At 41.2% G+C, this 28,000-nt stretch overlaps 1 protein-coding gene and 1 long non-coding RNA gene across 3 annotated transcripts; one reads left to right on the top strand and one right to left on the bottom strand.

Moving 5' to 3' along the window:
• Positions 1-48: 48 nt before the first annotated feature.
• On the top strand, positions 49-27,263 carry LOC143105541 (fibroblast growth factor receptor 1-A-like). Of its 2 annotated transcripts, XM_076269530.1 has the most exons (8): positions 49-324; positions 14,892-15,007; positions 17,671-17,837; positions 19,894-20,017; positions 22,053-22,243; positions 23,327-23,471; positions 26,462-26,661; positions 27,072-27,263. In XM_076269530.1, the coding sequence occupies exons 1-8, from the start codon at positions 260-262 to the stop codon at positions 27,222-27,224; spliced, it is 1,161 nt and encodes a 386-aa protein (XP_076125645.1). In that variant the 5' UTR covers positions 49-259; the 3' UTR covers positions 27,225-27,263. The 2 variants fall into 2 exon arrangements, with proteins under 2 accessions (XP_076125645.1, XP_076125646.1); XM_076269531.1 differs by lacking the exon at positions 49-324 and having other exon boundaries at positions 14,922-15,007; positions 17,685-17,837.
• LOC143106067 (uncharacterized) lies at positions 9,270-12,534 on the bottom strand. The gene is made up of 3 exons (XR_012983615.1): positions 10,898-12,534; positions 10,666-10,768; positions 9,270-9,771 (listed from the first exon to the last, which is right to left on the bottom strand). It is a non-coding gene; the product is annotated as an uncharacterized LOC143106067 (long non-coding RNA).
• Positions 27,264-28,000: the final 737 nt, after the last annotated feature.

The raw sequence follows: 28,000 nt of genomic DNA, 5'->3' as shown, positions 1-28,000 counted from the left end.
CTACTTTATCCCCTGACCAGGGATGCTCCGAAAAAAAGAACGCGACAGCATCGAGTTGATGGGTGTAGCAGGGTGATTCTCCAGCTGTGGTCCGAAAAGTACCATAGTTGGAGAGTCACCCAGCACCAACAGCGGCAGAGAAACTCCAGGGTGATAGCATCGTTCCCTTCACGTTGATCCTGGATGAGAGGCCGCGATCGGAATATCCGGCTGCTGTACTAGAGAGTCGAGCGTTCGTCACATCTCCGGGCCTCAGACTATGTCTGTGCCCGGTTTAGGCGGCTGGGACCTCTACCGACGGAGGACGAACCATACGGAAGGACGGTAGGCTACCCTGCTGTTCCGCTTGCCGCCTGCTCTGCTGGCCGCTTGCTTGCCTACTCCAGGGTTCCTACGCATTATGGAAAACCTGGAAAAGTATGGAATTTGATTTTAGTAATTTCCAGGTCTGGATAAGTATGGAAAAAAGAAACAAGGGTATGGAGAAATATTTGTGTTTCCAGACTATTGCATTTGCAGTACTAATCACTTCACTCAGGTCATAATGAACCATTCCAACTGTTGTATAGCTTAACTGTCAGTCCCCATCGTCAAGATACAACTATGATACAACTAAAAATGACCCAGCTAAATGGATGAATTAAGTGTCATTTTTTAATTCACTTCAGTTGTCCATACCTTTGTTTTCACCGAGTTATCCCAAACCAGAAGTGGCCGCAATGTCGAATATGGTCAGAAAAATCTACCGAGAAGTTTGGAAATTTGAGTATGGAAAAAGTATGGAATTTTGAAATGCAGAATGTGTAGGAACCCTGCTACTCCGTTGGGGGACGGAACTCCTGCTTGCTCTACTGGCCGCCTGCTTGCCTACTCCGTTGGGGGACGGAACTCCTGCTTGCTGTTGCTCTGCTCTTTCTACTACTCCTGCCGCTGTGTCTGGTGCTGCCACGCTATGCTAGTTGTGGGTGTTTGAACTTTGGCCGCTAGCTTGTAACTGCTAGCCGTGGTCCCTTATTAGACATTCTCTGCCGTGGTCAACCCAAGGGGGCAGGCGAATTCCCGGAAGTAGAAGAATCGACGTAGGCTGGAGGGACCACCTCTCTGCTAACTCCCATAGAAGTCCATTCATTGTAAGATTTTTTTGAAATACCATAACTTCATATAACATATATCATGTGCCGATATTGTAGCTTCTGTGTAATCCACATAAACACTACAAAGGCTAAACAGACTCCACTAGCTCGTCCGTAACGTTGGTTACCCGTAAGAAGAACGGTTAGCTTGTTCGGTTGGAGGGAAGCTAGCTTTGACGTAATCTCTCTTTCGCGCCGTAGGGAGATAACCGTATTGTTTGGATAAGAAGCTCAGTCCACCTTGCCTATGACGGTAACTCATAAGCAAAACCTAGCATACACGACCGTATGTTAAGGTAAAGCATTACACAGAGGGAACCTAATAATAATAAAAAAGTAAACCTAATTTTTAAAAAAAGGGCACTAATCATTTCAGAGGTTTTCGATGGATTGACCGTAGGTCGGAAAAGTGGAAAAAAGATTAGCTTCAAGGCTAAAACTTTGTTTTGTTTTAGCATGACTGTTTTTGAAGATGATCATGTAGGGTAGCTTCAACATTAACTCGACTTGGTGAGGATGATATTAATAATAATACATAAATAAATGTTTAACTTTGATGACTTTGAAGGCGAAGGAAGTGTAAGAAGAATTTCTGTGTATCTATCATATGAGTTACAAGATTCAGTTCGATGGCTAACGTCACGAAGTTAAGTGTGAGTCTGCGCAGTACTGGGGGGACCAACTGAAAAATCGTTCTATTTGACTCAGTGCCCTCCCATTGAAAACGACGGAGTCTGTTCGTCCATTTCTTTTACTGTCTATGGGTCAACCTCATAGATATATACACTAGATGTCGCCTTGACTACTGCTGTTCATTGGAACGAATGCGTCAATCGAGACGCCATCTTGCTTCAGTGATCCACTCCTCTATAATGCATTAGCGTCAATCTGGGCAAAGATCTAGCGAAAATATTATCACCATAAATCGTCAAAATCTCAAGCAATTATCTAATTTTTTGGGTTGTTCCAACTGACAGGCATGTATTTATGGTTGAGTCTACAGAAAACTAAGCTTAAGACGATAATAAAGATACATTTTACCCGTCTAGCCCCATAGACTCCCATTCATTCTGCACTAGCTAGCGGCGGCCCCTAGAGGAACAATGAGTAAACTGCAACCAGGATCGATACAATGAAAGTAAACAGGCTCTTCGTAGACAGGCTCTGGTTGAGGCCACATACCCCTCGTCTCGTTTACTCATGTAAGTTGTAATCTCACCAGAAGTTGCTGTAGATCTGTAGAACATTTACCTCTGCTACTACATAGGCTACGCCAGTCGTTACTTTTATAATCATGGGTCAGTGCCATGGGCAAACGAGATGTAGCTGAATTCATAAATGACAAAGGCATGAGAAAGGTGATTTTCTTACGTTTCAACAACAAAGAAGCCGATCTGCCATCATTGTGAGAAGTTCCCAAATTTGTCGCTAATCGCTAAAAAGGTTTTCTATCGCTGGGGATGGCCAAACGTCGCTAAATAGGTAACGCTGACAATACAGGAGAACTAGTTTAGCGATTCAGATCCCTGTACAAAGATGGCGGCGGTGTTGACGCATGCTGAGAAGCAGAAGGCGACATCTAGTGTATATATCTATGGGTCAACCTGACCGTCAGCTGTTTGGGAAACGGGATCGTTTGCTCTACGCTTCACTGTGCTGGTGCGGTGGCCGGAAGGAGTACAGCGCTCCTAGTGGCTAGACGCGGTTTTGACTCTTGATTGTTTTACTTGAAGACTGTTTTAGGAATTTGTGACTGCCATCCTGACATGAATGGGATTATAATCCACTTGTGATGTTTTAATATCTTCTGCCTAGAACATAACTGATTAATAAATTGAACAAAATAATATTAAATCCTTGTCTTGGTATCCTTCGCCTGCCCACCACATTCCCTGCTGTTGATTAAATTGTTTGCCTGGTCACGGGTAAACCAAGCCGATAGACCCGCGTGACACACACACACACACATAAAAACATACAGACAGGCCAGCACACACACACACACACACACACACACATGCAAACACCCACCCACATGAATGCAGACACATAAACACACACACACAGGCACGCATACGCATGTGGGCATGCAAACACATACGCACACACACACACACATAAACACACAAACACAGGCACGCATACGCACACACACAGACACACACACACACACTCTTATAAACAAAAGCAAACTCACATATGCACACACTCATTTACATGCACATGAGTTGCAGGAGTAGGAGATGGAGACAAATTGACAAACGTGATTTATTTTTGCGAAGAGAATATGCAGGACTGAGAGGCGGTCATATTTTGTACCGCTATGCGGTACATCTAGTTTATTGCTGCCCTTACTCCGTGGGTATTAACTACAGAGGACCTGACACTTCAAATGCTGTCATATCGTGTCACATTTAAAATTAAACTGTGTTAAGCAGACGTGAACGGCAGGCTGAACAGATCTGCAACAGAAGGAGGTTGCTATGTTAACTCCAGCTGCAAAGTCAGCCATCTTCACCAGCTAACACGATAATCCAGTTACTGTACAACATTAATATGACAGTTACAGGAAGATAATCGCTCAGATTTTCGTTATTAGGCCACTTGAAAATAGGCTATGGCTAGGCTAATCACTGGAGGTATTTTAATATTATGTTTGTTTTGCTAATGGTTAGGCAAGGCCTCCCTGTGGTTTTGATCAACCTAATAATCTTTGAAATGTCAGTTGTAAACACTAAGTTGAAATGCGGTTGAAACTGACATGCCACCAGAACAGACGTTTTATCGGCTTTGAGGTATAATAAAGTCCCCAGTCTTGTAAATTCACATTAACATCCATAACGTCACATCCATAACGCACCATTAATGGTTTTAAAAGTAAGAAAGGGGCACAATTTGGTCATCACACTTTACATTGATATAAATCAGCTTTGCACAGACACTATGGACATTGTCGCATCAACACTGTATGTGTAGCATAAACTTTTCCTATAAAACGTTATGGATGTGACATGGATGGAACTTGCTGCTTAAAAACAAAAGCCTTACAAATGTAAGGAGTTGTGCTCTTAAAGGCAAGCTGAGCATAATTGCTCTACCATTCCCTTATCAATCTGGAATTTGTCAAATGACACAATTTGTTTGAACATTGGGTCCATTTATCCACTTTTGAAATATGTATAATATTAAAAAAAAAGTTGTTTCTGTATGGTTGCACACCATATTAATGATGTAAAAAGAGTGTCATTCTCCATCAAATTCAATCAGATCAGTTACAAACAATAAAATATAGACCTAAATGAAGATTTTAACAACAGTTCTATTTGCGTATGCACAACTTTTTTTTTCCATGGTAAGGATGACCTCTGCATGGAATTGCCCCATTGCATTCTCCACATTTTTAGCAAAATTTTCATGTAGGCCTACCACATCAGCATTTTTGTTCAGTGAATCTTTTGTAAATTGCTTTACAATTACCGTCGGGCCCTTGTCACTTCGGCTTGCCTCTTGCCATATTCACTCCTTGTCTTCCGATGTCATTTCTGAGTCATCTACAGATGTTCACCTCCCTAAATAGAACCAACATCAACCTGTGTTATATCCTAGATGAGACTGCCTGGGTTATTTTGTTTAGATATTAGCCTATATATAAAACACATAATTGTAGCCTACCATTCAGGGAATAGGCATTTAAAAGAGAGACAGAGAGTGATATGACTCAGAAATGACATCGGGCGATGGCAGTGCGAGATGTTCAGAACGTAAGAGCTAAAACTTCTACAAACTCACTAACATCCACAGCGGAAAAAGAAGGTAAGAAAAATAGTCGGAAAACTTAGATGTGTAGGGGAGCGCGGGGCACAAAGTAACGCGGGGTTAAATGTAACACGGACTTTTTCCCTATTTGAAGGGGGTTGATCGAGGCATGCTATTGGTCAGTTAATCACATTACTATGAGACGGTGTTCCACAAATTTTCAGTCAGTATGGACGTGTTTCCACGTAGATCTGCAGCAAAACGCCTTTTGAAGACATCAACTTTAATGTCTAGGTGGTACTTGTCTTTCCATTACTGAGTTGTGGGTGCAGCTCACTGACTCCAATCTTCTACACTCTAAAAAATACTGGGTTATTTTCTCAACCCAAACGTTGGGTTGAGGCTGTCAGGGCATTTTGTGGGGTTGTTTTTACTCATGTTGGGTTATTTTCTGTAACCCAGCTTGTTGGGTTGATAGTTTAGGACAGCGCCCCTCCTCTCTCCCACCTGACGTGGAGTACAATACCCAGCACCTGGGTGACTTTAACACAGCTGCATAGTTATTTGAGAGTTCGAAAAAACATCGTTATTCTTTCAACCGTCCAGTCCACCAGCTGTCAGCATGCAATGGAAATCAGGCGATTTCGTAAGGTATGTATCTTTAACTTTTTTTAAAATGTTTTATCCAGACTGATTTTAAAAGTCCACCCAGAGATGTAGAAGCTACCCTTCATGATATGAATGGATATTCTGCCTGCCAATTTCGTTCAGCCTCAAAACAGGTTAACAATTGTGTCATTAATGCTAACTAACGTTAGCTAACATTAACTTACAATTACTGTTCATGTTAAATATACACAAAGACAGACTCATGAAAACATAGTTCTTTGTTCACTGGGTATGAACTGCTGACAGAAACAAAACGAACTTTTACAACGAACTAAAATGAGCATACCAAGCTGGTTGACATTAGCAGACCATATAGCTAGCATCAATGCTAATTAAATATGCTTTGTGGTGGTTGTAGCCTAGACTATGGTTGCAGCTAACGTTTGTCAGCTAATATTAGCCAACACAGTTGAAGTAATGTTAGTCTCTTCACAAGCCACACATACGGTAATAATAATGGCAAACAACATCTTATTAATTCATTCAGGGTAGCTTCATATTATAGCCATGTAACTTAACGTTACTGGGTGTTTTTGGTTGTAGCAGAGAAGACGGGCTCTGGTTGTAGTAGCACTATCAGACAGTCATTTAGATAACGTTACCCGGTAACGTTAGCATCTAGAACTAGAAGCTACAAGTTATTATAACTGCATAGGTGGTCATGGTTTCCGAGTGTGTTGCGCTAATATTTTGTCTCCTGGTGGATTTTTAATTTTTGTCAACATCATTTAATGATAATGGTTCATGAAAATCTTGAGATAAAGTTCTGTAAATAACAGTGATTAATACACTCTTTTTTTTTCTTTGATTCACAGGGGTGATCCCCAAAACGGACGGTGGAATCTGCCTGCCTTCATGGAAGTATCACAAGCTTTTTCTAGCTATCTGTTCAAAAAATAAACTGCCAAATAAATAAATGTTGAACTGTTTTATTTCATTGCATGGCTATTGTTGCCCATTGGATGGATTTTAAAACATTATATTGTAACATTAATGATTTGCAAACATTTATTTGAATTATTATCAATTAATAGTGATTGGATACGCCTATGTCACAGTTCCGGGTTTCGAACGTTCGAATCAATGTAGCAGTGTACCGTCGCTTCCTGTTTACATCAGGTGATCAGACGCAACATGGCCGCCTCCTGTCGCCGGTGTTATTGTAGTGTACCTGGCTGCTCTACCTCAAAACAACGACAACCTTACCTCAGTTTTCATGATTTCCCAAAAGACGAAACCCTCCGGAAAACATGGGTGAGGTTAATAAGAAGGGACGAGGGCCCATCGTTTAACATACTTCGTGGAAGCACTTACGTCTGCAGCTTACATTTTGATAGTGAGCTTATCCCTGTATCCAAGTGCGGCAGAAAACGCCTGAAACCTGGTGCCACACCACAGAGATTTGCTTGGAATAACTGGGGGTTAGATCGGGTGTCTCGGCAGTCCGTTTTCGACCGGCTCAGTGCACGTCTTGAGGCCGAGGGTGCGTCTAACGTTAGCGAAAGTTCTGCTGAGGAAGAAGTCCGCCGACCTAGCACTACCCTTATGGAGGAACTCCCCATGGGTCACACTTCTGACAACGCTGTTCAACTGGATGCTGCTGCTGCGGCTAACACTATAAGGGAGCTGGAGGCTAAGGTACAACAGTTGGAGAGTCAGCTGAGTGACCTATCCTGTAGGCCTACACTGCACACACTACACATCAACAGGTACTGTGCGACTGACTACGAGTTTCGCTTCTATACTCGCTTTTCATCAGAGAGAGTGTTTTTGCTGTTTTGGGAGTCAGTTGCCCCTTCAGCATCCAGATTGGTGTACTGGAGTAGAGCACAAAGGGCTAGTGATGTCACCACATTAGAAAAACCAAGTCCAAACCGAAAACTGGCTCTGATGGATGAGCTGTTTTTGTTCTGCTGTCGTGTTGCAGTCGGTCTGAAAGAGAAGGTGTTAGCTGACATGTTTGGCATCAGCACTACAACAGTCAGCAGGGTTCTCATCACTTGGACCAACTACTTATACCTTGTCTTGGGGTCTTTACCAACCTGGATGTCAAGAGAACAAGTACAAGCTACAATGCCAGCAAAGTTCAGACAGTACTGTGCAAATGTCAGAGTCATTCTGGACTGTACAGAGATCAGATGTGAATCACCATCATCACTTACACTGCAGTCTGAGACATTTTCCTCCTACAAGAACCACACCACTTTCAAAGGTCTCATTGGTGTTGCCCCGTGTGGTGTTATCACATTCATTTCAAAGCTTTATACAGGATCAATATCTGACCGAGAAATAACCAGACAATCTGGAATCCTCAAGCAGCTGGAACCTGGAGACGCATGCATGGCTGATAAAGGCTTTGTCATTGATCAGATGCTGTCTGATGTCGGAGCGAGTCTTATTATTCCACCATTCAAAAGAGGTACCTGCTTCAGCAAAGACGACACTGAGAAAACACAAAGCATTGCTCGGCTCAGAATCCTGGTTGAGAGGGCTATCAGGCGAGTAAAGGAATATCACATCTGGGACACCGCCATCCCTCTGACCCTTTCAGGTTCTGTCAATCAGCTGTGGACAATCTGCTGCTTACTGTCCAACTTCCGAGGCCCTCTGGATGTGAAAGGTGATGTACCAGTGTGAAAAGCCTTAGCCTTATAGTTAAGAATGATGAATGCCCAGAGAATATATTTTACACATGTGTTTATTTTATAGTTTATGCATTACATTTTATAAAAACACAGAATATAATACAATTTATACATACAATTAAATATAAATACAATTAAATGTTATATGTGTTATTACATACAATTATAGACATAGAATAGATTAAATCTTATTATACTAGTATAATTCTCTATATTAATTATTAATAATGCATATTACCATATGAATATGTATACTATATGACACTTATATTAGAATACAATATTGTAAATAGTATTATTATTATAGAATATTGTACATTTTAACATTGTGAATATCATACTATTGTAAATTATTATTATACTATATAATAATTCTATACTATATTATTATACTATATTATTGTAAAATTGAAATGATATAATATTGTGTATTTTTAGATATAATAACATGTTCCCCTGTTTGGGGGTGGGAGTTGGGAAACCACCAGCATGTTCATGGTGAACATGTCCCTTATAATAAAAAATAAAACAGATATAATAAATACTTTAAACAGCGGAGTGTCTTGATGTGCCTATGTCTAGGGAGGGGGTGAGTGGGTGGGGAGGGAGGGGGGGGGAACTCTATGTGGCTTTCATTTTCAGATAGGTTTCCATGTATGTGTTGAAAAACAACAGGTCAAGTTTATTCTTCATCTCCATGATCAGTGTCTCATCAAGCCAAATTCGCTCCACTGTGAGGTCAGTTTTTGTGGATGTAATGAAATCGCACCATGACAAGCCAGTTATGGCTAGCTGACCCTGGACTTGCCAGAAGTATTTGTGATTTCTTCTCAGTTTAGCCTGACCACCAATGAATCTAAGATGTGCAACATCTGTGACACTGTCAACATTTGGGCATTTGACTTCAGCTAGCCCAAAAGGGGGATTTGCTGCTGGGTCATACACCTTGGCATCAGGGCTGGCACCAAGATATGGCGCATCAGTGTGTAAAACAAAACCAGAGGAATACACATTAACATTGCATTGGTCACTGTACTGTAACAACACCTCTGGCTCAAGGTCAATGCCCCTCTTCATGTGCAGTGTTTGCCGTACCCCCCTCAGAATCCTGATTGCTAAAGCCTGACTGGATGCCTCCCCTTTCACACTGCATGCTTCCCCAAATCTGCTTGCCGTTAAGCGGGGCTGCCGAACTTCCTTCCACAGAGGACTTTGTGACTGCCCCCTTGTTTTCTCCTCAATGACACATGCCAATTCACGAGTGACCTCTAAACTCTCTAGATGATAAAACTGTTCATAAGTGGGAACAAATTGCAGATGGCGTTCTAATTTAGAGCTAATCAATGGAAGTTGTGGAAATAAAGGAGCATCGGGATGCTTAATCACTTCATTTGTTTGTACTGGTGGGCACTGATAAGATAGAACTGAACCTTTAGGGACTGGCCCAAATTTAGAGTCCACAAATGTCATGCAGGAGAGGCCACATAAGATCTTACAAATTCCCGGCTGTGGTTGGATCTCTCGTAACTGTTCTCCAATTGACAGGACTGCTGGATCAGGAAGGGGTCCTAAAAGCACACATATCAGAGAAACGTCATTACTGACTAGTCACTGTGTAGGACATATGGTACTTTGCTATTATCTGTAACAATTTGATGTCTTTCAACTTGAATAATTGGTAGTGAAACTGAACCACAGCTATGGTGATAATCACTAACAATTCCACTAATGCAGTGTTACTCATTGCGCGGCTCGTCAGGCTATAATTGGTGGCTCGCATGGTAGCTTTGGCGAGATTTCGCCAAATTTGGTTTTACTCATTTTGAGTAGGCATAAACTGTTTGCCAAAGGCCATCATCTCTGGCCCCAACTTGAGAAAACAAAACTAGGCTCGGATTTAGCCTAGTCTACTGTATGACTTCAACGAGGTGATCTTTAGTTTCGTTCTGCTTACAGTATCTCACTGCCACTGCAATGCCTTTGAATGCAATCCACTGCCCCGTTTACAAATGCTACAGCGGACTTAAACTGCCACCTTGTGGTGATAAGTTGTAATACATTTCACGCAGCTGCATAGATCACGTAAAGCGCGAATGAAGTGGCCACTTCTAAATGGGACCCACTGTATGTGGTAACAGTCAATTATTTTTTTCAAATGTGCTTAATATACATACGATACTGCACTACAAAAACGCAAACATCTGAATTATACTTCCCCCTTCACCCAAATACAGTAATGAAGGTGAAAGGAAGTTATTAAGCCTTAATGGTGCTTCCTAAAGGGGGTATTGTCAAACCTGCTACTACTAATACTAAAAATACAGCATGAAGAAAGTCAAGGACATGCATGCCAGCTTCCGCTCATCCCAGTATTAAAGTAAATCTGGTCTTAAATGAAAATGTATTGGCTGTCATATGTGGCTCGTGAAAAAAATAGTGAGGATCACTGTACTAACGCATACCTGGGTAAGCTGGATAAAGTGTAGATTTCACACTGCTTCGTCCTGGTGCCCTTGGCTTTGGCTTTCGCACCACAAGTTCATCGGTAGGCTCTGGACAAATCCCCTAGATCACATTGATTTTTACACAAATAATATACAGTTGTAAGTTTAAAAGTGATGACAAAAACATATGCAAGTCACAATGTAAGTATACATTTTCAGAAGGCAGCAAAACCTGTTGCAGTCATAATACCTGTGTTCTGGGTCTGTGCCAGGTCTGAAGCATACTAGTGCATGAAAGTGGTGGTGGCACAGTTTTGAACCCCATGGTGCTGTAATGGGCAGTTTGAAAAAGCAGTGCAACCACATGGTTACATAAAGCCTGGCCAGCAACACATGAACAGGAGAAGCCTCTCAATACCACCGGTGTCCCAACAGCATGTAGTGCCACCTATAAAAGGAGGACAAGCACTTTAGAGGAAGTTTACAAAATAAGCAGAGGTAGAAAAGTCCAGCTTTAAAAAAGAAAACGTCCTTCTATGTATTTCTTATACCCATGAGGTGTTATTTAGCTAAGTCTACATTAAACCTAGACATAAATTAACCTGGCCAAAAAGTTGTGCTAATTATGAATATGTTAATGGTTATAACAGATACAGCATGTTTACTTCTTGAAGCCAGACATTTACACCACTGACAGAAGATTTCAGCATTTACTGAACACAAAAACTGAAAACATCTGCAACAACAGATAAACAAATGAACTTGAACTTATGTAGGTCCGAGACCACATCCTAGTCACTACTAGGCTACTCTTTAGCCTATGTGATATTTTGAAAATGCATAGTTGTCTGGGACATTAGAAATCTACTAAAATCCATCAGTGCCCAATGCCCATGAAGACCACTGGTCAAATGATGTAGCCCAGAGAGTAACGTTATAGCAAAGCTTGTTGATGTAGTTAATAGTGACCAGGGTATGATTTCGGACTCAAGCCTTAACTTCCTAAACACTGTAACCTGAAGTGTATGCGGTTCCTCGCTCTTTCTCATAGACCGGTAGCAGTTCGCTTGTACTACCACCTCCTCATTGACTAAATCTGACACTGTAGTGAAGGGGAAGATTATCACAGTTTATTGAACATAATAAGTCTTGACTTAACGTTATTCTAATGCTTCTTAACTACAGCCAAAGTACATCACAGACAAACTGTTAAAATACTGAATGTATCGACAACTTAGTTAACGTAATGCGTTAAGTTAAGCTAGCATGCTAATTAACATTGACATTAACGTCAGCTGATGAAACTCACTTACCTTTATAATTGATGATGTATTGTTCAAAAAACAACTTATAGCCTTTATTCAACTTTGACGTTTTCACTTGTGAATGTTCATTCACAAGTCGCACGACGTCTTCTTGCCCAAATTTCGGCAAACTTTTCAGTGAGGTAGACCACAGGTGAACACTCGCCATAATTAAAGGGACACCAGGCAAGCCTGATGCTTTTTCTCTACGAAACTCCCTCTCGCTCGGTCTGAAGCTCTTTTCCTTTTCTTTGCATTTCCGTCAAGGGTTTTCGCTGCTTCTTCGCCGGCTCTGCCATTATACACACGTTTGCAACAATCTCTAGCGTTTCGTTAGCCTGCCTCTGTGCTGTAAACTGATCCTGCTTCGGTCGGCGGGTACAATACACTGAACTTGCAAGCGGGATATTCTTCCTACAGGCAGTAGGGGCGGGCGAGAGAGTCTTCATTCGCCCTGTAACGAGTCATTTAACCATACCGACTTACGAAGATGAGTAATTAACACGAAAACGTTGCCTGGTGTCCCTTAGTTTGTTAGTTAGTTTGACTCTACCGGAAAGGGCGGCACACTGCTTCACTGGTACTTCCGACGTTCTATTGTGTCGAGATAAAGGTCTATTAAGGAGAAAAATAAGATACTTAGAATAACCCATAAATTAGGTCAGCATAACCCAGAGATGACAGTAAAAATAATATAAATCCTGGGTTGTATAAGATAGCCTACCCAACAATTATGTAGGTTTAACCTAACAGTTTTGTTACGATAACCCAATGTTTGGGTTAGACTATCAACCCAACTCATTGGGTTGACCGAACAACCCAATTTTCGGGGCTAATATAACTCAGTGCTGGGCTCGACCACTATTTACCCAGTGGATGGGTTGAAATTGGGTTGTTTTTAACCCAATGTTTTTTAGAGTGTATCATCTTAATAACCGTCTTGTAGGCTAAAAATGAACACCGTTTTGAAACATGTAGCCAACTCATAGCAGGAGCTAGCTTATCTTATAACAAACGTGACCCAGCGGGGTTAGTTGTAACGCGCTGTTACAACTAAGCCACTCATACTGTACAATGATGTTGCAATACAAAAATATGCGCGTATTAGTGTTAGTTTAGTTAGTTGTTGTGATGTTTTGCATTTTGCCTCATGTGTTTTCAGGTTTGAGGGCTTTTCTTGGCAGGATTGACCTTGGTAAGACTCTTTGCTTCCATTGGCGCATATTTCTCATGTTATTTCTCCGTATAGAAAATAAAGTCAATTTTCGACACACGTCTGTTGTTAGTTCATGACTTATGTATCATAAATAGTCAGATCCTATTCGATCATACACATTCAGATACATTTATTGAATTCATTTAATTAAAAACAGCCGTTGGGATGAGTGTTACAACTAACCCCGCATATGGGGCAGGTTGTAACATTTCACCTATCGCCACTCTCGGTGGAATTGTAAAAGAACAGTAGCTCCTACAAACAAACTTCCAGTGCATATGTGTAACAGAGATATGTATGTTGCTTGTTAAAAAGTATAACTAGTGAAACTCAAATGATTTTAGAATTATTTAGCCATAACCAAAAAGTGTTACTTTGTGCCCCGCGCTCCCCTAAGGCAAGCAAGCAAGTTTGGCGGTTGTTTAATAAAAATGTGAACATGCACGTTGCATTGTTGTGAACTTTCAGAATGAATGGAGTCGGAGTTTCTTTAATATCGAGGCGTCATATTTGTCCGATGGCCTGCTATAAAATGAATTGCGATGTCTGTCTGAAAAAGACGCGCTCGTGCAGTCAAAATGAATGGGAGTCTTCAGAACAGGCTCGTCAGTCAACCTGACATAACATTGTGTAAAGTAGCCTATAATGTGAATGACTTGTTATTTTATCAAGGATTTCAAAGTAAAGTACAATAGGCATTAATTATAGGCCAGGAGCATGCTGAAATTATGTGGCAAATTGCGTTTTTTATTACAACGTGACCGAAGCTGAGGCATGCCAGGCAGGCCTATAGGCCCGACGGTAATTGTAAAGCAATTTACAAAAGATTCACTGAACAAAAATGCTGATGTGGTACATGAAAATGTAGCTAAAAATGTGGAGAATGCAATGCAATCAAGCATTTTGGACGATATATTTTGTCACAGGCAGAATAGGCAACAGGCCGATGTGCGTTTTATTTGGAGACTGTTTTGCACAGAGACTGAGTTTGCTGCTGATATTCTGGGGATAGTCCTAGCCAATGTACGACTTTTGCCTTATTTGCTGCATTAGATCAGTCTTTCTAGAACAGGCAAGGGCTTTCTAGCCTCACGTCAGCAGCGCTGCATCACCCATATAGGCTACATTAAAACAACCAGCGGATGGTGGGCAGGTGCAGTTTTGAAAATTGGTCAACAACTTTGGTGCTGATGGATGGCTGATAGATGATAAGTTTTGCTATGCAGTTATGGTTGAAATAATAGCCCATCAGCGCATCTCTAGTGTGTGTGCCTCTCTCGCTCAGAGGGGAGGGAGAGGCTGAGGGTCGATCCAGCATGGATTCTAAACTCTGTGGTGGATAGGATCTACAATTAGGTGTTAATAATATTACCACGCTAGGTCGAAGTACTCCCAAGTGCTATTGCGCCACACATTGTAGTTCTCATGTTTATTCGCTTGGAAAATCGTCACGTTTCATGTTGTGTGCCCTAACATTTTTCATCAACTACTCGTGCAACTGTATTTAAGTAGGTAAAACGTGGAGGTGTTTGAATACTGCTATGTGCCTCTCTCTACGCTACGGTAGAGCCCGCTAGCATACCAACATGCTAACACATTCGCGCCGCGCGACAGAGCGTTTGAGTGCACCTACCGACGCGGGAGAGGTACGACTCAACTCGTGAAAGTTACGGTAAGAACATATATCACTACTGATTTTGGGCATTGTGGATCTCTCCATCCAGAGCGTTCCCCAGCTGTGAAGCCCACGGCAGGATGAGGATGACGGGGAGCATGCCACCACCACTGCTGCTGCTGTTGCTGTTCTGGACTCTGGCGGCTCTTTGGACTCTGTCAGAGGGTATGTTTACCATCTTACTGACAGTCTATTTTAGCCTTTTACACTTTACTCTTTTACCCTATTTTACCCTGCTTTTTCCATCCTCCATTCATATGAGTAAAATCATTATGAAGATTCCATTGAAAGAGTCACACATGGGTGTCCCCTTACTTTTATCAACAGCACTGATGCAATATATTCACTTTACAATGGTACCACTCCAAGATAAAGTATATGCTGTCTGATAGCATCGGCCAATGGTTCTCAAAGTGTGGGACGGGACCCCTCTAGTGGGGAATGATGGCATGACGGGTGGGGCACCACAATGTTCCTATATTAATGCCTTTCTTTTTTGACAAGGAAGATCACACATTGAAAACAAAACAGCTACACTGAGGCGACTGAGACAGGAAATGTAACATGGAATCAAAATGTGAAAATAATATTTTAGCGTTACCCTTTTTCTGGGGTGATGGGGTCAGGTGGGGCTTGAAAATTCCGCACCTCCAAAGCGGGGAATGATGGAAAAAGTTTGAGAACCACTGATAGGACCAGTTTTCACAAAAGTTGATAAACCAGCTCTTTCTCACTCACCCAGATCCTGTTAGCAAATTTAAATATGCTCTGTAGGTCAGTCTGAAAAGGAACCCATTGACATCCATTTAACCTGCAGAGCAAATTCTGGGGGTTGCCAGTGTGTCAAAATCTGAATAAAAGTGGCATATCCCTAACCTGACTCTCTCCAGATGAATTTCATTCCGGCTAGCTCCACTCATCCATCTGGGATCGATCCATTGGAGAGGTGTTTCAGAAGGCTGGGCCTTTTCAAAAATCCTTGCATATGCATGGTCAATAAGTCACGACGCATATTTTTTTAGCGTTCAAGCCAACTGATAAAGTGAGGTAACCTATGTGTTAAGACACGCAAAGTGCCTGTAGCCTACTTGCTTTGAACATGCTGATGTTAGGCTCATTTGCAAAGTCCTCAACTCCTGTCGCCTTTCAAAGTCCAGCGTTTCTCAAACTATGGGCCGCGCGGACCAGCACCGGCCGTAACGTGGACACTGGTCCGGAGCCGCGGAGCGAAATTATTCCCGGGGCTTCATCTGATAATTTGCTGCGCAATTGATCAAGAAACCGCAGACCGACAGAAAAAGAAAACAAACGTTTCTGCAAAAAGTAGGAAATACTTGCTAATTTGGTGTCATCAAACATAGAGGCATACAATTAAATGGTGGTATGAGCGTTCATTCAATACGTGAGAGAAACTGAAACCACTTGATAACGTTGGTAGCAAAGCTCCAATTCAACCTATTGGAAGGCCATTTAATTATGAAACTACATTTAATAGAACAATGTGGATTGATGCAACTTCCATAAAAACAGAGCACAGACTATAATACACTATCTAGAGTATTGTATAGTCAAATTTGAATAACGTGGCCAAAAGCTTGTGGCATAATTAAATTTCTAATTAAATAAACAATGAAAATGAAGGAAAATAGCAACAATAAACAATAATGTCCATTCAATCAATAATATCATAACAATAGCATGGCAAAACTACATTAAGGAGAATATCAATAATAAACTACTATGTCAATCAACAGCCTAATAAGCAATTAAATAAGCAATCCTATACAAACCATAAGGCATAAGAAGCGCTTAATGAACTAAGTGCATGTTGAACAGATATGCCTTTAGAATGGAGACTCATGCCCCCTTTATTTAAAGGAAGAACATTTATTTATTTATGATACATTATTCATTAACAAAGAAAAGTGGTGTCCATAAAGGTTTTCTTCATGTTGTTAATTAAGGCATTAAGATCAATGTCCAAAATATGATTTGTTATTCCTCTTTTTAGACAACTTTAGCATAGGTTTAATCAGTCATGCACGTGATAAGAGTGGCCTTCTTAGAGCCTTTGTCCCATCTGCTTTCATATTTAATCTGAAAGGTTGGTTGGTGACTCCTCCAATTTTGTAGGATCACAGTAACAAAACAAAAAAAAACAGAAAAAAACAGAAACTTAATTTGATTGCTTTAAGATGGCATAGTCGTTACTTTCATTACACAAGTAATCTTTAGCCACTGCCTCCTGTTTTTTAGCCTGACGAGCCAGACCCACATTAAAATGTAGGGTCTGGGCACTCACCGTTCGCAGTGCTCAGTCTGAGGGGCGGGATAATCGGTTGTCTTTCAAATTCCCTCTGCACGTAATAGGACAGCTCTATGAGTCCCATGCGTTTCCCACCAGCGGAGCTAGTTGGCTAGTTCAAACTTTTGCCAACTTAATAAAGGCTCAACTCGTGTCACACTGTTCGCTACAGCAACATCCATCTTATTTGTTTTCAAGTAGCAGGGAATTCAAGCCAAACCGTTGCAACTCTGTCATCAATCATTATGTTAAGCCCACCTAACGACTCTATAGATGATTTGATTGGCCTGATAGAAGTTTAATTTTTCGAGGTCACAAGCCAACGGAGAGTTGCTAGACTAGCCCTGGCAGCAAATGTAATTTGCTGCCGCTAGGGTGCGTCTAGATTTCTAGGTTACCTGTTTTTAGCAATGGTCCCACACTAGACTATGCCCGAGAAAATGAAGAAGGAATTTTCTGTCTCAGTGTTGAGTGAGTAATCTTTATAAGTGAGTAATCATCATTCCATCGCTCATGATTTTAGCGATGTCCCCACAGTGGACTCAACCGAGGATGAAGAAACTTCATGTCATCCCTAAGGGCAACACGGTCAAGTTTCGCTGCCAGGCCAGTGGCAATCCCACCCCAACAATGAAGTGGTTTAAGAATGGCAAGGAGTTTAAAATGGATCAGCGCATGGGAGGATTTAAGGTAAACTGTATCTGCAAGTAGCAATGCTGGTGACCAACACACATATGTTCCTCTATGCAGTGGTTAAAGTGGGATTTGGCAGGTGGGGGAACCCTGAAATCCAGTGTCGGTGCAATGGGGAAAAATGACTCACCGTTGGACAATATATTGAGTATCGTGGTGTAGCAATACTTTTTTTTGACAAGAATTGCTAGTTTCTTGGTCACCCCTGTCAGTCAAAATAGCCCCCCATATTGATTTGTACCAGGGGTGTCACTAGACCTAGAACTGCACTGGGGCACAAGTCCCTGAAAATTGTGTATATTTTAACATTTAAATACATCAATCTGGTGCACTTTGAAAAGAAATTCAGAGGTTAGATTTGCTTATTTTTATCTATGGATGAAAATGTTTGTGCTGTAGCCAAAACTGTTTTGCACACACAGGTGGTATAGTTATGATGATGATAGCCTAAAGCAATAAGTTCCATATACCGCCCTGCATTTGACGTGTTTAAATTGTGAAATTTTAACATTACTTCACCTTCGACTTTAACTTCCCTCCAACATCTACGTGCCCTGGCTAGAACAGCAACTGTAAACACAGCGACTTCATCTGCATGCGTGAACAGATGCATGTGCACTCAAACCAGACAGGAGACCCACGAGAACCTAACGTCGGGAAGGGACAACAGGGTGTTAGTGAAGGCGTGGCCAGCGGGTGATATTATATTTTGATTTGTTGAACACATGTTCCTGAAGGAGAGGCAGGCTGCAATTTGTTGGTTGCCTACACACGAAAAATTAACTCACCATTATTTAACAATATCATTGCGCTATATTGTTGGTATGAAATGCGTTCCACCCCGTTCTCCACCCCTGCCTCTATCTCATTAAGGTGTTCAGCAAGGAAATCATAACGATGTGATATTGCTCTATTGACATGAGGTAATGTAATTAATGAGAGAAAACACTGTAAGCAGTGCAGTTGTGTGCCTCCAATTTCCACTTTTGAAATCTGAAGTGGCTGTGGTACCATAAACCAGTGGTTCTTAAACTGGGGGTCGGTACCCCCAGGGGGGTTGGCAAACATATTGGAGGGGTCGCAAAATTATTTGCAGTCTGAATTAAAGACATTTTTCTAAAGGTTTATAGACCAACTGTTTTAGAAACTGGGATATTCAGTAGCCGTTGATGTAGGCTTCCAATTCAGTGTTTCCAGAAAGTGGATAGGTCTACTCTGTTAACGCAAACTCAAATATCTGCCTGCTCCCCTTGCAATGATGCATCTGCTTCCAATGCCCATCTCGCAACATTTTGGAACCAAATTTCGCATTTTGAATCACCTTTGACTGCTTCAGAGTGGCTGGCTACAGGCATGTACAAACATGTCCTTAACACAACCCTTAACATTAGTTTTCAAAACTGTGTTTTAAGGACATGTTTGTGCATGCCTGTAGCCAGCCACTCTGAAGCAGTTTCTAAACGAGTCAAAAAGTCGAGACAGGACCCATCGTCAGCATTTCTGTGTCCACCACTCTTGTTCATCTAAAACTATCCAGAAAAGGGACTCAAAGTGCTAAATACCACAATTATCCTTTAAATGGACATCTTAAACGCCTTTCCCTTTTGTTTCCATCTCGTAAACTCCAAGTGGTGCAGTATATGCGCATTGTTGTTCATCTTTCTGCTTCTTCTTTTTCGCCAAAAGCCTCGTTATATTAATTTGACATTCTTACAACATAGCCACAACACAACACAAATATGCCTTCATAGCATTGGAACAGACATGCACAAGTTTAACTCGAGAGAAAAATGCAGATTTCAGTTTCCAAATAAAGAACCCTCCACAAATAACCTACAATCTAATGACTTGAGTTATTTTCTCTGCTCTAGGTGTGACAGCAGTACTGTACCCTCATCATGGAGTCTGATCTCTTGTGAATGTATATGTAGCCTATATATCTTCAGTGAATGATTCATAATATAATATTCATCTGTTCTTAGTTCTCATCTTGTTGAATATGTACAGTATTTCACCACATCTCATTCACAACATCTGGCTCTGTTTTCCTTAGGTGCAAGAGCACATGTGGACCATCATCATGGAGTCTGTAGTGCCCTCAGACAAGGGGAACTACACTTGTGTGGTGGAGAACCAGTATGGCAGCATCAACCATACCTACCAGCTGGATGTCATACGTCAGTACCATGTTGGTTAGCTTTATGGTAACCTGAGGAAACAATAAGACTTGCTGACGTATTATAGCAATGTACTGAATAGAATAGAGAGGGATAGAAAATGTGTTTAAAATGATTTGTGTCAACATGCAGCGTCAAGTAGAACAATAGTCAGACTGTTCTAACACACCCATGCAAAGTCGGCAGTGTGTGAGCGATCAACAGGCAGGTGATATGAGGCCAAGAACTAGATTCACCCACACCAGCCTGTGACTGAGTCACATTTGAATAACCCATTCAAAATCACCCCCCATTGGCCCGTAAAGCCTTGCAAGATATTTCTGAGGGCACGACATCACTCCAGAACCTCGTCTCCACTGATTGGTTTTGAGAGCAGGCTTAATTTGCCCACTCTGAAGGCGCCGCGATCTCCACAATCAAAGAAAAGCAAAAGCAGATCGGAGTCTGAACATTTTGTTTTCTGCTTCATTACCAAGGCTTGTATTTATCAGGCAATGGCATCAGAATGAAGGAGAGGGTTTTTTCCCCTTGAAAGCAGCTTTTAGCCTCTGGACTTCAGTCAACATATTTAACAGTTCCAACTGACCCAGGGGCTGCTGCTTTGACTTGCAGTCGTTTCAACAAAATGGCGGCAATTATCCTCACAGAGACTGGACTGGATAAGTAGCCTAATTCGTTTGGTATCTGTTATGAGTTGGGCCATGAAGGTGTATTATACGTGGCCGACAGGTGAAGATGACGTGCAATTTATGACAACAGATGCAAATCAACAAAACACGTGCAAATAGACAAAACATGTGCAAATAGACAAAACACAAACAACTTAAGAAAACATCTTCGTCTTCATTTGACAACACGTGCACATCATTTAGAAAACCCGCTGCAAATTCAGAAAACATTTACATTTCACAAACGAGCTGCCAATTCACAACACGCAATTCAGAAACGTGCTACGAAAATCACAACACAACAGAAGTGTTACGGCTCCTACACACAGTTGCGTTCCGTCAACGCATGCAGGTGGGTGTTCCCGACGGTAGCTATGCAAATGACTTGAAGTAAAACCGTAATGTGATTGGTTGGTGCCGTCTGTAGATTGGCTTGATTGGCCGGTGCCGTCTGTCGGTGCAGCAACAGCTGAGCGACGGGAGAAACGCGACGCGACGGACCCACAATTCAGTTCGGCAATGGATGACGTGAGCCCATGTAAAGTGAATGGGAAGCAACGCGATGCACACAGCTGTGTGTAGGAGCCGTTACCGGGGGGCACTTAAAAGTGATGAACACCTCTGAATAGGTGGCGAACTACATACGTACAGACAGTAAAGGAGAGGTGTTCATCACTTTTAAGTGCCATTAAAATGTTAGGATAAACCCAAATACTTATAGCCTGGCGAGCCAGACCCACATTAAAATGTAGGGTCTGGGTACTCACCGTTCGCAGTGCTCAGTCCGAGGGTCGGGATAATCAGTTGTCTTTCAAATTCCCTCTGCACGCAATAGGACGCAATAGGATATTTGTTTTCAAGTAGCAGGGAATTCAAGCCAAACCGTTGCAACTCTGCCATCAATCATTATGTTAAGCCCACCAAACGACTCTATACACGATTTCAATGTCCTGATTAAGTTTCGATTTCTGGAGCTCACAAGCCAACGGAGAGTTGCTAGACTAGCCCTGGCAGCAAATGTAATTTGCTGCCGCTAGGGGCGCGTCTAGATTTCTAGACTAAAATACTTACATTTCAAGCCAGATTTCTTTAAACAGGAGCTGTCATTGTCACACCCTTTTGCCACCTGTTCAGAGGTGTTCATCATCTATTTGCACGTGTTTAGTTGATTTGCACCTGTTAGGCTAAACTCAAACCAGACAAATTGCAGTTCTTATAGCTGTGATACACCTTTGATATGCTTTTGAGTCTTTTTAAAAGACTGTGTGTGTGTGTGTGTTGTGTGTTGTGTGTTGTGTGTTGTGTGTGTGTGTGTGTGTGTGTGTGTGTGTGTGTGTGTGCACGTGCGTGTGTGTGTGCGTGTACAGCAAGCTGTCCTCACAGGCCCATCCTACAGGCAGGTCTTCCAGCAAATCGCACTGCGGTGGTGGGTAGTGATGTGAAGTTTGTTTGTAAGGTCTTCAGTAACCCCCAGCCTCACATCCAGTGGTTGAAGCATATTGAAATCAACGGGAGTCATTATGGACCTGATGGATTACCATATGTTCGGGTGCTAAAGGTATGATATCACTAACTTGAAGAATTACTACAGGAAAGCTGGCTGCCAGTGGAGAACAAAGCTGGTGGTTCTACAATTGTATTTTAATTATTTGTATCATAATAAAATGGAAGATAGGAAAGAGAAACAACTTTATTTTTCAGAGCATTTACAACAATCCAAGAATACTCATCTGGATTGGAACCACAATGAGCTATTTGCATGTCTGTATACAACCCCAGTAGACGCCAGATGGCAGCTTTTGGGTCCTTTTTATGTTGAATGGACTAAATGGACAAACTTCATTTTTAGGTCCATTCCAAAAAAGTTGTGACATTGTGTAAAATGTAATTAAAAACCTAATGTGATAATCTACTAAGCTCTTAAACTTGCATTTACAAACAGTTACATCAACATATTAGATGTTGGAAGTGACAAATGTGACAATTTCATGGGAAATATAAGCTGATTTTAAATTTGATGCCAACAACATGTGTTTAAAAAGTAGGGATGTGGACAACAAAGGCGTATAAGTAGTTTAATGATAAAGACAACAAAAGGAGTATCATACAACTAATCAGGTTAACTGGCACCACAATTGGGTATATAAAAGAGCCTCCTAGAAAATCTCATACATGTAAGTAAAGAAACTGTGGTGTGGACAAATATAAGAACAATGCTCCTCAATGTGAAATTGTGAATATAATATCATTAAAATATTCAGAGAATCCAGAGAAATCTTTGTAAACAAGGGACAGGGCTACGAAGGGACACAAAGTCAGGCAATGCACTCCCTTCAGAAAAAGGTCTTATTATAACCTCTCTGTACCTGTAATCGTTAGGGATGGTTATACAGTATGTGAGGTTATAATCGCACATATGGGTGTCTGCTGAGCTGCAGATGGTCAGGTTCCTAGGTCTTCTGCATACAATTCCCTGTGGCCCATCTCATCCAGAGAGGTACTGTAGTCTAGGCAGGGTGAAAACATTGTGTTCTCTCTCTCTTCAGCTTACCCTGCCCTGATCGGCAGTTCACTTTATACATGAACCTGCTCATTGCTGGTGTCCTTACTAACTTTTCCTTTTCCTTTTTTCTAACTCTAGACTGCTGACGTTAACACCACAGACAAGGAAATGGAGGTCCTGCTAATAAAGAAAGTGACTTTTGAGGATGCTGGGAAGTATACCTGCTTGGCGGGGAACTCTTTTGGGATTTCTTACCATTCTGCATGGTTGACTGTCTATAAAGGTAGGAAAATGTACACTATGTGATACAGTGATAGAATGGGTATTCCGGAATGCAATGATAGAATGGGTATTCCGGATAATGTACAGCTTCAGGCACAGCAGCTACATATTTTTGCATTGAAAATGTTCCATCTGTAAATTGCCAGGTGTAATCCAGACTGTGGTTACTGCGTGAAAAGGGGTAACTTTCAGAAACTATTTGTACAGTGTCAAAAGCCAGCTTTACTTTTGTTTGGCCTTAAATGTCATATGTTTTGCTTTTTTCATGTCTATTTCTGTATAGCCTAGAGTTATTACCCTGCATCATCTCTCTGTTTTATAACATTGGCATATTATATTATTTCCTTATCGCAATTTGTACTCATTTTAATATCCTCTGAGGTTGATTCCTTCCAACTATGTGTAACGGGCAAAACTGTACCCATTAAGGAGCAACAATTTAGCATTTACTGATTACTCTATTCAGGGGGCAGGCTAGATATATCTATAGCTATGTGGCCGTGTCAGTATTGGGTGAATGTGCATCTACCTTATAAATTCCCACCCTTTCACTCAAACCAAACAGACTAGGATATTAACTGGTTAAGTAGCGAATTTATTTGCACTTCACCCTCTGGTTGAATGAAAAATGAAAATAGAAAGTAATAAACAAAACAACAACATATATGTATACTAATAATCACAAAAGAAAAGAGGCCTTCAGTGTGCCCCCAAATACCTTATCACAGTAGCTTAAAAGCTCAGTATTAACCTGTAATTATTTACCCTGCTAATAATTACTCACACCGGTGGAGTGTTAAAGAATAAGTTTCAAAGTCACCATTCAAAGTGTCCCGGGGCAATAACCTTATCAATATTCCAAATAACTTTATATTGTTACCGTAACCTTACATTTCCAATGCATGACAAAAACATGGCAAACAAGGCTGCATTTATTAAAACAGGCTACTAAAATGTTGAAACTTAAAACCAGCCTGTAAACTTAAAGCGATGGTTCGGAGTAGTTTCACTCTAGGGTCCTTTGCACCATGACCCCAAGCCAAACACCCTGAACCTGTTTTCCCTTGGTCGAACCCTGGTCGAGTAGCACTGTCAGAATCCTAATGGTACCAACTTTTATCTCATAAATTACCCCACTAATAATGCCCTGAGTGGTACAAAACTTCTACAGTATGTTCTTTACTCATAAAATGTGACATTGAAAAGTTTGTAAATACACCAGGAGTTTATTTAAATAAGACTTGCCTGATGGATGCTACTATCTGCTACTATACCGCTGCGTCGACGTTACTTCCGTGATTTGGGAAAAGCCCGTAAAAGTCCTGGCAGGAAGCATGCATAAGGATGTAGATCCAGGAATGCACTAATATTTTGTTCATAGTACCAGTTTGCAACAATTATTAGTTAACACTAAGTTGTAAACACTTCGGGAAAAAAAATTAAAAACTGGATATACCAAAAAACGTTGATGTAATCGCTTCTGTGTCCTTTCATTGGTCAGTTCTGTGACTCGTCACATATGCTTGGGACCAGGGTAGGAATTTCACGGCGGCCACGACGGCCATGGCCGTCGTAGCCCCTTGCATTGGCCGTGAGGCCCCTTTGAAAATCAGAGGTTTACAGGCCACGGTGGCCTTGGTGCCCCCTTCTTTCAATATTCTGCTTTACGTCCTACTAATAGCGATTTTTATTTAGCCTGTGGCCTGTCAAAATAATCTTAGCATTCACAGCGCAAATTAATTTAGTCTTTTACGCAGTGGAGAAAGTGACAGCGCAAGAAAGAAAGTGCGTCCAAATTCACCCTTTTTCAGTTGAACTACTCGCGAAGTAGCCTATTCATCACACAGACATCACAAGTAGGCTATCACATGAAAGAGCTTTTTCTCACCTTTTAAACGATGGTAGCCGATAATTGCTGTGTTGAACGGTTCGCGAGAAAAGTAAATAATAATTCAATTTAATCATACATTCTACTGAAGGTTTTGCGTTCCATGATCTCCCTACCCATTCATCTCGGTGTAATACTTTACGAACCCTTCTTTTAACACATGACAAACCATATATCAGAATAAACAGGAGACCTTACCGAACACAAAGGTGTAAAGCAGTCCCCTGTACAGTTAGCCGTTCCAGAGTAATCCAGTTTTGAATTTGCAGTAAAGTTCGACATACATGGATGTCTCCAAATTTGGGCTTTTACATTGTTTCACATGCTTTCGTAACGGGCCAAATACAAAATAAATGTTACAAATATCGCCTAGATATTGGTAAATCAGAGGACAGCTGACTAAGAGTTTGTGAAAGTAGCCTTAATGATCACAAAATGCTAAGCATGCATCTAGGCTATCAGATGATTTACAGTTCTATGTAATATGTCATGTTTCATGTTTTTGTAATGTTTCATACAGTGATGCAGGTATACTGCAGTGAATAGGCTAAATACAACTTTGATCATTTTTATAGCCTACTACTGTATAGTTAACTTTGGCCTTGGGGCCCTGACATGTGGCCTTTGTGCCCCCCACCAAATATGCCCAACTGAAGGCCAAGTGGCCTTGCCCCCAGAATGGTGAAATTCCAAGCCTGCTTGGGACTGAATGATACTATTCAGTTAGCACCACAAATGACATTAGAGGAGTGCAGACAACTAAATCTGCGGATTGGCAATGCCACTGTTTACAGTCCGTTCACAAATGTTGCCACTGGATGTGCAGCCTGCTGGAAGCTATGGATACAATAATTTATAACTGCAATGAACTAATGTAGAAGAATGAAGAAGGATGGAAAACATTTTTTTATGTAAACATGCACCATTATGTAGAGCAAAAGGCCTACAATGTGTGAGAGCTGAACAGCATGGTGAGATGAGGATAAGAACCTGATTCACCTGACTGTGTGTGTGTGTGTGTGTGTGTGTGTGTGTGTGTGTGTGTGTGTGTGTTTGTGTGTGTGTGTGTGTGTGTGTGTGTTTGTGTGTGTGAACCTTGATAGCCCCAAAACCCAACACTTCCTGTTTCCCCAGTTCAATGCCAAAACTGCCAGCAGATCGCACTGTAGTGGTGGGTAGTGATGTGGAGTTTGTGTGTAAGGTCTTCAGTAACCCCCAACCCCATATCCAGTGGCTGAAGCATATTGAAAACCATGGGAGTCGTTTTGGATGTGATGGTTTGCCATTTGTTCGGGTGCTAAAGGTAGGTCTATGACATGTTAACTGTCACCCACTAAACAATGCAGAGGCCCTGTTGTGTTACCACCATTTTAAGCAAGACAACATTTTAAGTCTTGGCTACTGGTAGCACTGTACAGAGTTAGTTCTCCATACAGAATCCATACAGAGATACACCTGTCTCTGTATACCTTAATAAGCTTAGATAAACCGTAGAACTGTGTAGAAAGTCTGGACAGTGTTTTAGGCTACTTTCTCTTCCGTTTAAGCATTTTTCAACCCAGGGCATATTTTTGGATGGCAGTGAGTGATCAACACATGTCATCTGAAAATAATGTTGTATGCCAACATGTTCTTCAGTAGGGTCCTGCTCAGCCCTTTTCTCCCTCTCTCTAAAATCTCTATCATGGATCTGTTCTTTTTGTTCTCTTCTAGTCCACTGGGCCTAACACCACAGACAAGGAAATGGAGGTCCTACAAATAAAGAATGTGACTTTAGAGGATGCTGGGCAGTATAGCTGCATGGTGGGGAACTCCTATAGGACATTTTATCATTCTGCATGGTTGACTGTCCAACAAGGTGTCTGATGTATGTTTAAAGTATAGTCGAGCCCACTATACTGGGTGAAGAAGCACTTACCTATTAGCAGACATGGGCAGTATTTTAATTATATGTATTAAAATATGTATTTAATTACTTTAGCGTATTTTGTAATTTGTATTTTGCAGGATTGGAAAAACTCAAATGTAGTTTGTAACAAAATACTTTGAGGGATTGTATTTGAGTATTTCAACTACTTAAATACTTCTCAAATAAGCCAAAATGCCATCACTCAATCAAATATACTACCCACTATAACCATGACAATAGGCAATGCTTATCATAAAGCCAAAGGCCAGAATATTGGTGAATCTGGTTTTAAGAATAGGCTGGGTGCCTGGAGATATCCCTTGGGCAATTCCCTATATTCAACTGTAAAGTTGACCTAAACATTTCATTACCTTTTTGGAAGAAAAGCATGAAATGTTTACCCATTTTACATTTTTCTTGCTGTAGTATGCCACATTGTGACCAACTTAAAAGTGTTAGATCCAACTTACTTCTATTATGATCCCCTCTGAACATGTGTAAAGTTGAAAAAAAGTCAATTGAGGGAGCCAAAATGGTCAACTTTATCACCCTTCTGTAAGGACAACATGGGTGTAAACCCAATTTGTTTGTTTATGTAAATTTTTGTCACCCTGTAGTAGAGAACTTAAAGCCCCTTTGAACCCCTTAAAACATGTCAGGAAGTTGAAAGAAATTAAAAAGTAACTAGGAGTTTGAATTGTCAAGTGTGTTAAGTGCTACAAGACTAAAATGT

This window comes from Alosa pseudoharengus, unplaced genomic scaffold, assembly GCF_046254945.1.
Source record: "Alosa pseudoharengus isolate Yale_2024_CS ecotype anadromous, Long Island Sound unplaced genomic scaffold, YU_APseudo_1.1 YU_APseudo_1.1_scf_6, whole genome shotgun sequence".
Taxonomy (NCBI): domain Eukaryota; kingdom Metazoa; phylum Chordata; class Actinopteri; order Clupeiformes; family Clupeidae; genus Alosa; species Alosa pseudoharengus.
Note: the sequence above shows the minus strand (reverse complement) of the source record. Positions and strands in the feature narration are given on the sequence as shown.